This window comes from Stomoxys calcitrans, chromosome 2, assembly GCF_963082655.1.
Source record: "Stomoxys calcitrans chromosome 2, idStoCalc2.1, whole genome shotgun sequence".
NCBI classification, from domain to species: Eukaryota; Metazoa; Arthropoda; class Insecta; order Diptera; family Muscidae; genus Stomoxys; species Stomoxys calcitrans.
The window spans coordinates 168,775,128-168,788,246 of NC_081553.1; the positions used below are offsets into that span (position 1 = coordinate 168,775,128).

At 37.9% G+C, this 13,119-nt stretch overlaps 2 protein-coding genes across 2 annotated transcripts in view; one reads left to right on the top strand and one right to left on the bottom strand.

The window, feature by feature from the left end:
* Positions 1 to 2,115: 2,115 nt before the first annotated feature.
* On the bottom strand, positions 2,116 to 3,584 carry LOC106081471 (BTB/POZ domain-containing protein 10). The gene has a single exon (XM_013243442.1). The coding sequence runs from the start codon at positions 3,372 to 3,374 to the stop codon at positions 2,271 to 2,273; it is 1,104 nt and encodes a 367-aa protein (XP_013098896.1). The 5' UTR covers positions 3,375 to 3,584; the 3' UTR covers positions 2,116 to 2,270.
* Positions 3,585 to 6,638: 3,054 nt separating this feature from the next.
* LOC106081474 (cyclin G) overlaps positions 6,639 to 13,119 on the top strand; it is a 56,660-nt gene continuing 50,179 nt past the window's right edge. The window contains exon 1 of the mRNA XM_013243448.2: positions 6,639 to 6,744. The gene's annotated coding sequence lies outside the window, so the exon portion shown is untranslated. The remainder of the gene's footprint in view (positions 6,745 to 13,119) is intronic.

Sequence of the window (13,119 nt, forward strand, 5' to 3'; positions counted from 1 at the left end):
TTTGTAGGTCTCACTTTCTTTTCACTCCTTGAAAATACTTGTTATTACGCGAATAGAGTGTTAATATTTCATAAATTTTTATCATAAGATTTCTCATATAAAACTTAAGAAGTTTACACTACATGTAATCAATGTTGGCTTTTTATACCCACCACCGAAGAATGGGGGTATATTCATTTTGTCATTCCGTTTTCAACACATCCAAAAATCCATTGCCGACCCTATAAAAAATATATATATCCTTGATCAGCGTAAAAATCTTACTATCGGATTTTGCCGACATTTTTGGCAGTGAATTGTGTTAGGACCTCCAACATCTTTCTTCAATTTGGCCCAGATCGGTCCAGATTTGGATATAGATGCCATATAGACCGATCTCCCGATTCAAATTTTTTTTTGGCCAAAAAAGGCGCATTTATTGTCCGATTTCGCCGAAATTTGGTACATTAAGTTGTGTCAGGCTCTTCGACATTTTTCTGTAACTTGGCTCAAATCGGTCCATATTTGGATATAGCTGCCATATAGGCCGATCTCTCGGTTTAAGGACTTGGGCCCATAAAAGGCGCATTTATTGTCCGATTTGGGACAGTGAGTTGGGTAAAGCCCTTCGACATCTTTCTTCAATTTGGCCCAGATCGGTCAAGATTTGGATATATCTGCCATATAGACCGATCTCCCAATTTGAGGTTTTGAGCCCATAAAAGGCGCATTTATTGTACGATGTCGCCGAAAATTGGGACAGTGAGTTAAGTTAAGCCCCTCGACATACTTCTGCATTATGGCATAGATCGGTCTAGATTTGGATATAGCTGCCATGTTGATCGATCTCTCGATTTAGGGTTTTGGGCCCATAAAAGGCGCATTTATTGTCTGATATCGCCGAAATTTGGGACAGTGAGTTGCGTTAGGCCCTTCGACTTCACTCTTCAATTTGGCCCAGATCGGTCCAGATTTGAATATAGCTGCCATATAGACCGATCTTTCGATTTAAGCTCTTGCGCCCATAAAAGGCGCATATATTGTCCGATGTCGCCGAAAATGGGGTCAGTGAGTTGTGTTAGCCCCTTCGTCATTCTTCCTCAATTTAGCTCAGATCGGTCCAGATTTAGATATAGATGCCATGTAGACCGATCTCTCGATTTAAGGTTTTGGGGCCAAAAAAGCCGCATTTATTGTCCGATTTCGCCGAAATTTGGAACAATAAGTTGTGTCAGGCTCTTCGACATTTTTCTGTAACTTGGCCCAAATCGGTCCGTATTTGAATATAGCTGCCATATAGAGCGATATCTCGATTTTAAGTTGTGGCTCCATAAAAGGCGCATTTATAATCCGATTTCACTGAAATTTGAAACAGTGACTTATGTTAGGCTTTTTCGGCATCAGTGTCGTATATTGTTCAGATCGGTTTATGTTTAGATATAGCTACTTAAAAGACCAATATTTGTTTATACACAATTGAATAATGACTTGTACTTATAAGTATTTAGTCCAAATCGGAACATATTTCGATATAGCTGCTATGGGGCATAAGGTATGCATTTTTCACCGGATTTTGACGAAAGGTGGTTAACATACATACACCCGAGGTGGTGGGAATCCAAAGTTCGGCCGAACTTAACGCCTTTTTACTTGTTTTAATTGATAACTGCAATTTGTATTTGATGGACGTTTGCCCCATGTTCCTTAATGGGATGTTCTATTCTGGTGAGTACAACAAAAATCTATCAAACCGATCTCTTGTTAAACTAAAATCTACAAAGCAAAATTTTGGCGTTAAAACTATAACCCTAAACAAAAGTTCATTAGAATTTTAGGGAAAAATAGAATTTATAAATACATTATGTCGGGCTAAAAAATTAGTTTCATGAGTGTTCAAAATTTGCTTTCTTTCGAATTCAAATTATCTTCCCAAACACATGTTAACAAATTATATCCCATTTTTTAGAAAAAGATTTTATTAATTTTTTGTTTTTATGTCGTTATGTTATAAAGTAAATTAAATGTTTAAAGCAATGTATCCATTTGCGTATATAAAAAAGAACTGCTTACAGTGGTTAAATACTGGTTTCGAGAGATATTCAAATGATTTGAGTATTACAAAATGTGTAAAAAATGTTTTATATTTTATTAATTGCATGTATTTATGTAGTATGTATGTATTTTTTGTATGTATGTATGTATGCCTGGTGATAATTATGGAAATATTTCGATACTTCTATATACGATCATAATTCGATTACTACGTATGATTTTATTCAGCTATTCGGCACTTAGGCATTATCTTCGTTAGCACCGCCGGCAGCTTCCAAGTCATTAGACACTGCCACACCATCCGCAGCAACTACCCCAGCATTTGCTTCATCTGCTGCGCCGCCTACGCCCCCGGCAGCGACATCAGCTACCTCGATGGCCGCATCAGCATCGGCTCTAAATGCGACATTATTCTCCGGCGGTGCTACTACATTGCCGCTGGCATCTAACTCCAGTGGGGGATCCGCAGTAGCTTCAGCCAAATTAGTGACAGATTTCGATTTTACACATTGGAAGTCAACATGACGACTCTTTGCTTCTTCCTTCTCCCACGACATATGAATGAAGGGTCGCTGCACATAACTATAGATGACTTCAGCCCGACCGCCTGGCCGCCGACGTATCTTTTCCTTGTGGGTTGGATAACCTTCGATGCCGCAGCGTATTTTTTTCAGACCACGATCTTTCATCACCTGTTTGGCCACATCTCGATTTTCAATGTACTTAAAGAAACGATGCATTGTGGTACTGTGTATGGTTTGGCAGTATTCCTCTCCCATTTGGGGCGGAAACTCTTCATCCCAATCGACTACATCGTCATCCAACAACACGACAACATGGCATTCGCGATCACCTCGTTGAGCTGCTGTCACCATAACCGGCAATATGAATTCCTCCAAAAACAATTCAAACTGCTGGCGTGCTCCTTCGTTGCTCAGCTCATGCAGAAGGCCACGCAGATTCTGACAACGCACTGTGGTGGCATCAAAGGGTATTAGTAGGTAATCACAAGCTTCTTTCAATTCCGGCACAGATATTGTGGGAGGGCATTTTATCAACCCCGTCTTATAGTAATCGAGAATTGCCCGAAACAGTGTATGCGATATACCATCAGCCACCTCATACTCTCCCCTTTCGTTGGGATGAACGAACTGGAAACCCGTGCTGAACATAGTTCCCAACATGGTATTCGGATGTGAGGTAACTAAATCTTTCTCAATCATGAATCGTACATTATCTACAAGCAACGTTATGCGTTCTCCAGGATTATGACGATTCATTAGAGCAGCGACAGCACCAACATTAGAATTGTTTTTTGTTTCTTTTGGAATTGCTCCGTTCATTGTTTATTGTGTTTACAGACGAGTGAGTACGTAGGTGAGTTTGGAATTAATTTAAAAGGCAGTATTTCTTACGACTTGTGCTTAAAAATGAATGCAAGTTTGCTGACACCAAAATCGTTTTCAATTTGGTATTATAATAAAAATTTAATTTCTAGTTTCTTTATTCTTTTCTGTTGTTGTGATTTATATTAAATATACCTGCGTGAAGTTAACGACGTCGCTAACTTTCGATAACAAAAAATTTTCTTACTTCACAGGGTGACACAAAATGACAAAAAAAAATAATTAAAAATACGGAAATTATTAAACATTTTCTACCGCTAGCGACGGGAAAAAATTATTGTACATCGATTTTAGCGAACGACTTCCATCCTGGTCACCATAAAAGTCTTCGTACACAATGGTATTAACATCATTTGACAGAGGAATATCATACCAACAATTTGATGCATAAGGGTTGGTACTATATTCAGGTTTCACGGTGAAACTCCATATAAAAAAATGAGCGGGAAATATTGATGAAAAGTGTTCGTTTCGCTTTAACTTGTTTTTTCATTTATGGGAAATTAACATTTCATGACGCCCAAAAAGAGCACAACCACTGTCCCTGAGCTTACATAAAATAAACGCGATCGCCTAATTATTGGGGCCTATCCACTTAATGTTTTCACAAGTGACCTAACCTTCTATTAGCGAATCCTGTGAGTAATTCTTAAGGTTTAGTTAAATCTAAAGCTGGGTATAATACAAGATAGCGCCAAACATCGATTTAAAAATTTGGCCGAATTTAAATCACTTTTTCTAATGAAGTACTGAGGTTCTGTACTTAATAGCTTTTATTTGAAAATAACTTTATTTCATGTTGCATGGAGCTTTTAAAACATATATTTTCATTCGTTGTTGCAAGAAAATATTCACCAATGCCTATCATATTACCCTGTTACGCAAAGAAAATTTCATTTGAGCTGCGTACTTGCAAACGAAATTATCGGTAATCATACCGAATATGTCAATGTAATTCTTAAACCCAGTTTACACTGCTCTTTATTCTGGCTCGATCATCTGCTTTTCACATTATAAAATCAGCTGGCGAGAGCCTTAAACGTTGTAAATGGGGTTTTAACGCTTAAATCTAAAACGTTGAGACATTTGAGTATCAGGATAAACTAATTGAAGGTTAGGTCACACGCGAAAGCATAAAGTGGATAGGGCCCATGAACATCATTAAGGATGTAAAATCTCCGCTTAAAAATGTCATCATATATGGGAAAACGTAAACAAAGATTGAATGTAAAAAGAGAACAAGTTGACAGCCATAAGCAACAAAACTATGTTATAATGATAAAAAATACAACTTTAAAACACATTTGAAGAAGATAAATTGTAAAAAAACGTTTATTTCTAAAACCACTTTGACATTTGCATTTACGACATTTGTCAATTAGTAATTTTCTTGGGTGTAGATTTTTGTTGTTGTGCTAATGATGCTACCTCTTAGGCTGTCTGCCGATGGATGGCAATGTTGTAGAGTTTGTAAAAATATGACGTTAAGTTTGGTGAATAATTTTTGAGTAGCTTAGGGGCTAGTAAAATTTTTGACAGAAGCAATGCAAATTTTGAGGTATATAAAGCAGAGTATTTCTTTGTTTGTGTATGTTATGGTTCTTAACTATGATGCACACACACAACCAAAACTCATTGACAGATAGTGCACTTTGCGACAAAAAATTCTACTCAGCTGTTTGTTGTACTGGCTGGCTCTAAGTTGGACCACATCCGTGTGCCCGTATTTGCCAGCCACGAAAGCCCGTCGCTGGCATAAGAAATGCTTCGGGGTCTTGTCGCCTTCTCCACTTACGCTTTCATTTGCAACACATACTGTGTATTAAAATGCCCGTAGTGGTATGTGTCTCATAGTTGTCCTGAAAGCTTTGTTCATCAGCTTTTACACTCCCTCGTTTTGTACGATCCGGTTCTTTCTAGGCGAGAGAACTGAATCACAGTGGTATATGTCAAGATAAATTCATAAACAGGTAGGAGCAGTTGGCCAACAACAAAAAACCGAGTACACTATCTGTCAAAATTAGTGTTTATTGCAACTCTGATTTTAAGTATGTTACTAGTTCGCGCCATTTTTCGTTGTTTGTATGTGTTATGGTTCTTAACTATAAGGCACACACCCAACCGAACGTAATGAAAACTCGTTGACAGTTGGTGTACTCCGCGAGAAAAAATTGTACTCAGCTGATTACGGTACACTACCTGTAGATGAATTTATCTTGTTGTATGCGTATTAGTGGCCTTCCCTCTTAAGGTGCCATAACTCTATATGTTCTTGTCTTAAGACATGCCAAATTTTGCTATTGTTAAAATTGCACACATGATACGAATGAATCCAATACATGAAAATCACTTTTCAAAACGGCTTCGCCGTTTTAAAAAAGTAATCGCAAAAAAAGGTGACGGTGAAAAACGAACATAGTACCAGCCATAGAGCGGTGCTCTTTTTCTTCTAACAAAAATATAAAGAAATCTGCTGTTTTTGTTGCGAGTTGAATGAAAACAAACCCAAATTAAATTGTTTTCACAACTTAATGATTTAAACAGCTTTCTCACAACTTAAACAATTTGTAGCCATAAACAATTAGCTTTTCCTCACGTTTTTGGGATAATGTCATACAAAAACAAAATACCATGGCGAAATAATAAAAGGTGGTCTCATTTGTACAACAACCGCAAATCGTATGGTGCAATCCGCCATCTTTCCATCAATCTGATTGACGTTGTGCCAACACACACAAAGAAATTTGTGTGCGTGTGTGTATACGTGTGCGTACATGAGCAGATAATATGCGAGAAAGAAGTTTATAACAAAGAGAATGCAAACATTAATCTGACTTCTTAATACCGTCAAACCAGGCCGGCTGTTAACAGCTGTTTGCGTGAGACCACCTTTTTAAATGAGACAACCTTTAAAATAATTCAGCCATGACGGGCATTTAATGAGCAGTGTAAACGGGGTTTAAAAATCTGAATTAAAGGCTCTCGTCAGCTGATTTTATAAAAGAAAAACATATGATCGAGTCATTAAATCCGGATTTAAAGAGCATTGTAAACGGAGTTTTACATTTGCAATTAATTGAAGCGAAATTTATATTGACGCAGCGACACGCCGCGCCAATATTAGTTATTAAGAGGCGGCACGAGCCGCCACCACTATTTATCTTTGTACTGCCGCCGTCAAATAATACTCGGCGCTGTGCTCCGTTGGCATGTCACAATTCTTGTTGAATTCGTGTTGAGAACTTTTCTTTGTCCTCGTTCAAATTAAAAAACCAAACAAACTGATTCTAATTGCAGAAGCATCCGGGTAAGTGCAGTTGCAATGAAAGGTGCATGAAACTTATGAAAATAGCCATAGTAGTTAAGAAATTAAGGCTAAATAAGGGCAAAAATAGTGAACAAAATCCAGAGTGGTGAATACGAGAAACAGCATGCGCATTCATTAAGACGTCATACAGAATACCTTCGTGTTGTGAATGGGAGAACGTCGCTACATATTTAGACATATATGTGTGACTGTATAAAACCATTATGTACATAAATATTTATTAATATCACACAAAGTTGCAATGTAATCTGATTATTTTTTAGTTTTCGAGAAATTTCCAATTGGAGAAATTTCTCTAAGCAGTTTTCCTTTCCTATAGATGTGGTATGTTTACAATTTCACCATTCATTCCTTTTACGTCATACTCACCAACCGTGCTGTGTTGCTGTTTTTTGTAGTTACTATGTGTTATTTGGTTAGGTTGTAAAAAGAGGTAGTATCAGCTTTAGATATTTATTTTATTTAATAGGTTAGATTGTTCAAATTGGGAAAAATACTAAACTTATTCAAAAGATTTGTGGCACATTGCCAATTATTATGAAATTCATACGAACGCCCTTTTGTCAAACACACCTTTATCGTAGTCAGTTGCCATGAATGCGTCTGTAAAAATTTTTTGAATGAACACTTGTGAAATATGCCCTATCGTACTCTGGACTCTGAATGTGTCAAGTTACTATATATTTTTAAAAACTTTCCACAGATTATGATTAATCAGCAAATTCTATCAGGAACATGGGCTGTGTACGTAGAATCTCCATGTCTGTTTGTCAGCTGCTAAGTATCGGAGTTCTTTGAATGATATCTGGGTTTCGTTAAAAAATGTACGTCTCTATGATGTCCATAGTCTTGCTCGTCTCCGCGTACCCTGTGAGTTCCATTCAAGTGCTGCATAACATCTCGCTGTATGGCTATCGTAGCGTTTGTCCAAGCCAATTATAATTCCTTCTTTTTATTTGGGTGTTAATGTTATCCTCGTCGGCTGTTTCAAGAAGTTGCTCGTTAGCTACTACTCTATCCTCCAGATCTTTAATATATTTCGCAAGCATCTGTTGTGAATGTCTGAATTTTGAGTTTAATGGCTGAATTTACGTGCTAAGATTAGCTGTATATTATTGCTTTGAATTTCTATATCCAGTCGCAGCTACGACAGTGGTCGTGTATTGAAAAAGGCCAATAAAACTATATTTAACAATAATAAGCCGAAATTCACATTGTATGTTCTTAGTCTGTTGTTGTTGTAGTCACATTTTCATTTGGAGGTGCCGATCCTCATCAAGCTCTGTAGGTGAGCAAGTTGGTTTCGGTCCAAAAGACCTATCGCCGCGGGAACAGGTTGGCCATTGCTTATTTAAAGCCACCAATAACCCACCTTGTATTTGTGCAAGAGCCGGTGCCGCCCGGCCTCTCACTGAGACTCTCCGCTTGATACCGCTGACTGTCCACGACTGCCGTTGCAGCTACTCCGTACGGACCATTCCACTATCTAAACCTCTCACAGATCGGACCTCAATGTTCCAGGCTGTGTGGCGGTCGCAGCTATCCCGTCTAGGTAATTCTGTACTGCTAGGGAATTTGTGATTGGTATCTATATATACTACTTTATCGTTTGATTTATTTTTCAGCTCATTCAAAATGCTGGTCGAACACCACAGAGTGAAAAAAATATGTTTTTAACAGCACCAACGTCTGACCGGCCTACAGGTCAGATATGATTCATGTTGGAGCTTTTCTGCTCCATCGATAAGGTTTTTTTTAACTCCAACTAGCAAAGACAGAACTAAAGTTTAAATCCGGTTTTACGTGCCGGATTGACACCGGATTGTATACTGAGGCGGCAGCAATACACTGCTACAACAGCAACATAAAGTTGAAATATTTTTCTTTTATTTGGATTGTGGCTAGCCTCACGACACGGGATGGATTACAACTCAACTATAGTTGGGGATGAATTCTAGAAATAAAAATTAGTATAAAAATTAAAATTGTTTGTCCGGTTTATTCATTATTAGTGCTTGAACTTTCAGCTATTATGCAAATTGTAAAAAAGTATGCAATTCAATACACAAGTGAAAAGTTCTATAACAAATTTGCATTGTGGCAATGCAACAGAAACTGAGTTGCAATCCATAATGGACCTATAAGCCTCCGGCTGACTGAGATTCCATAACCAAATACATATCTTCCTTTTTTATACTATTACCTGACGCCCTTCGCTTTTCATCCTAATTACCCTCTTCTATTCGTAAATCAAATTCGTTGGATAGATTCAGTTTATGATGTTTTTGCTTCTTATGTGGATGTCGGGCTTCTTACTCGACATCTAAATTTTAATATGGCTTGATTCCATTGGATACATGCAATTTGAAGCCGTTGCTTTATTTATTTACAAAAAAAGGATTATTATGACTGCTAAGGCTTCTCCATTAAAAAAAAGGACATTCAAAACTTTTCTTTTTTGTTCAGCTAGAGGTCATGAAAACAATTGTTAAAAAACTGTTGGCATTTTTTTTTGAAAATTGTTTTATTATTGAAAAATCCAATATTTTGAAAACCTCCGGTTTTCTTCCTTAGGGAATTTTAATTATTCTTAACAATTTCAAACCATTTTCTTCAAACAATGTAAAACCTATACATTGTTTTAATTAGACGCGATTTCAAACCTCTATAGGCCACTAGACCATATGGGAACACAAGAGGGAATATTCAACGACTAATATCCGCGTTTGTAATCATTCCAAATCGGTTTGAATAAAACGAGTTTAATCCCGGAGTACTTTTTTGATACTCATTTATTTCTTCAAAATCTCATCCTTATATATAAACTTAAAACTAACTACAAACTAAATATCCTAAGAAAGGCAGGCAAATCTAAAAATAATCACTTTGGGAAAATAAGATCATAAACAAAGACGATAAACATCCTATGCAGATACTAAATAAATTTGTCCAGCTGCAAGCCATATGCTTGCCATTCAGACCGCTGTGTTTTCTGATAATCCCTAACTATTTCCTTATCTACGCACATTAAAAACTATCTTCCACTTATCCCTGTGCGATGCGTTGGCTAGGTAAAAATATAAACTCTTATCACATTTATGCCTGCCCTTAAAACTATCCTTTAAAATAAACAAAAAATGGAAAGTATCTTATCTATTCGTTCTCAAGGCTAAAACATTTCCATGACACACATCAACTAATATCCCATGTTTAGAAATCTAAACATTCTGCGGGCGGCCAAAAATAATTATGAAATAGCTCTACTTATAAACTGTAAAAATTCAGCAAAATGGACTGTAATTCAAATATATATGTTAAAATCTAAACATCCCGAGGACGAACAACAACTATGTTACTTTCTCTTGTTAAATACTTATAGATTACATAACTTAAAAATAATATTATTAAAATAGAGGTAGAGATTAGTGAAATATGACCACTGATGTGATGCCATGATAGCTCCTTAAGGTGGATCGGATTCGCCTTCATCATTTTAATTTCTTCCTCCAATCCTTGAATCGTTGACGAATGATCGATTTTATTGTAGTTTAGCTCGTCCACCATCGCTATGTCCTTCACCTCTCTCAAGATATATGATGTGGAATTATAGGACATCTCAGTTTTTGCTTCTTGTGACGCAGTTAATACGGTTCGTCCAATCCTAGCAGTACACCCAGGCTGGAGAGTGATGATACCTAGGCCTGGTAATTCAAATACTCCTTTAGTGCGCTCAGCACATAGAATATGGGCCGAAACTTGATCTTTAGTTTTAAACAACCATGACCCTCTTGTCTTCAGCTCAATCCAAAAATTCCTGTTCTGAGTCTTCAAAAACTGGCAGCCATATTTACTTGTTGGCTTAAGCGCTGCTAGCTCACATGAATGATCGTTGGCGTCTTCCCAGGCCCAGTTGCCTCTGCAAAGAAATTCATCTTCACCAGTTAGCTGACATTGGTTCATCGATGACTGCGACAGTAGATGATAAGCATCCATTTCATAGTTGTAGGCCAGGAACTGCTGTCTTAAAGCTGCTACCATTGCGGTTCCGTTTCTCACCATCGGCAGTGGTACGACGCGGAATATTTCTGCTGATGATTTTTCTACCAAGGGAATCTGCACGTCAATCACTAATTTTTCTTCCACCAGCAGACCATGCGCCGTCATCACCTTGTATATTGCCTGCAAAACATCGTCCTTCTCACCAGGCAACCTTAGTCCTTTAGGTAGCTGATCCTTTATTTTCATCACCTCTGCCTGCAACTGGTTTGGCCGTACTAAATTTGGATTTACTTTTCCATGGTTGATGTCAATTAATAAGCCAATTACCCTGGCTTGAATATGTTCCACTTCAGTAAACAAGCTGCTAAGTTGATCGGCTACCGCGAAGAAGTCCATCGCCTTTTTGAAGAGGGAATAGTCAGTGTTCAGCATCTGACTTATGTTTTGCACCTTCTCATTCAGCTCTTTAAACTGTCCATTTATTTCATCCGTGGTCTTTTTCAGCACATTAAGCGTTGCTTCCACCACAGACGTTTGCTTCTCAGCCAAATATTTCAAGTTGTGCTGATTTTCAAGTACATTTTTCATATTTGCTTCCATACTCTCTCTGTCGTCCGCATCCATTACTCCGAAAAGAATGTGGAAAAGAGACCCAACAAACTCTAAAGGAGCCCTTTTATTTCGTTGGCGTTTTTTGTGTGAGAGTAACAAGTGCCAATTTTGACTACCCCTTCTTGAATGATTTCATGATATAAATCTGCACCAATTAATAAGTCAATTCTATCGGACTTATAGAACAGCGGATCAGCCAAACAGTAATTTCGCCAGCTCTCCACACTGACGTTCAAATTTCTATCAGGTTGCGCTGAAGATAATGTTGACAACACCATAGCATTTATAACATGAACCGCATCGCTCTCAAACCGTGGTTTGATTTCAATTTGCATGATGGCTTTTGATCTGCCGACTGTCGTGTTACCCAGACCCACTAAATCTGTAACTAACTTCTTTCTGGGTAACCTCAGTATTTGGGCTGCCTCTTCCGATATTGAAGTGCGTAGAGATCCTTGATCGATTAAGGCTCTCATTAAAATTTGCTCACCACTTGCAGCCTTTACTCGTATTTGTGCTGTTGCCAACAGAGTGACAGCATTGCCTTCCATAGTTAATTGAGCTTTGGAGTTTGATCTCTGAGTTTCCTGCGTTTTGTTTCCTTCGACGTGAAGCATAGTAATATGTTTTCCGCCGCACTTGTCGCACTTGGTGTTAAATTTGAAGCATTTCTTTTCCGACGGGTGACTCAAACAAATTTTGCACATTTTCATTTTTTGTGCCCACGCACCTTTTTCAGCTGGTTGCAGTTTCAAAAATTTGTAGCACTCTTTTAACCCATGTCCTGATGCTTGACAAAATGCGCACGATCGTTGAGTTGTTTGGTATGACTGTGTTGTTTTTGCTCTTTGATGCGTGTTTCCTTTTTTGCTGTATACCGCTTCCAAAGCCAAGTATTGCTGCTCCAGAAAAGACAGGACATCCTCTAGCCTTTGGACTTCTTTTGATTTCTGGACCCATTGCTCATATTTCAGCAATCCTTCCTTATCTAGCTTTCTAATAAGGATCCGAGCAATGAATGGATCTGCCTCGTCTACCTTCATTCCCATAGCTTTCAATGCATGTAATGATTCCGTAGCCGTATCCAATAGCTGCTTTATACTGTTGCTATACTGAATATTTATTATGCCGTGGTCGATGATCTTGTCAAACAATGTGCAGAATAACAGCCGCCGGTTATCGTATCTCTGCTCCAGTATCTTCCATGCCGCACTGTAGTTCTCCCCTGTCACTTGAAGATGTTGTATTAAGCGAGCAGCATCACCTTTCACCACACTTTTAAGTCGATAAAATTTTTCGACTTCCGATAGCCTTCTGTCCTCCTCTACTAACTTTGTAAATATTTCTTTGAAGGAATTCCAATCGTTGATATACCCACTGAATATGGGCACTTTTAACTCTTCCAATCTAATTAAACTTGTTGATCCTGTATTTTGCATTGTTTCCACACGTTCTTCAATTTCCACACAGACATCCACGTATCTTTCCCTGATACAGTCCCAAGCTTCAATCATGTCTAAATCATCTTCGTCATCATCATCAATAATTATTTCCACTATTGATTCCAGTTGTCCATACTCTGATTGCAACGCCAGCCATTGCATATTTAAATAACTTTTATTCGCAGTTGGCAATCTGCTTTCTATTACTTCCAGCTTTCTTGTAATAGTTCTATACTTCAATTCAAATTTTCTTCTTAGCTTCGACACAGGCTTTTCTTGCTCTCTGCTAATTGCCTGATCT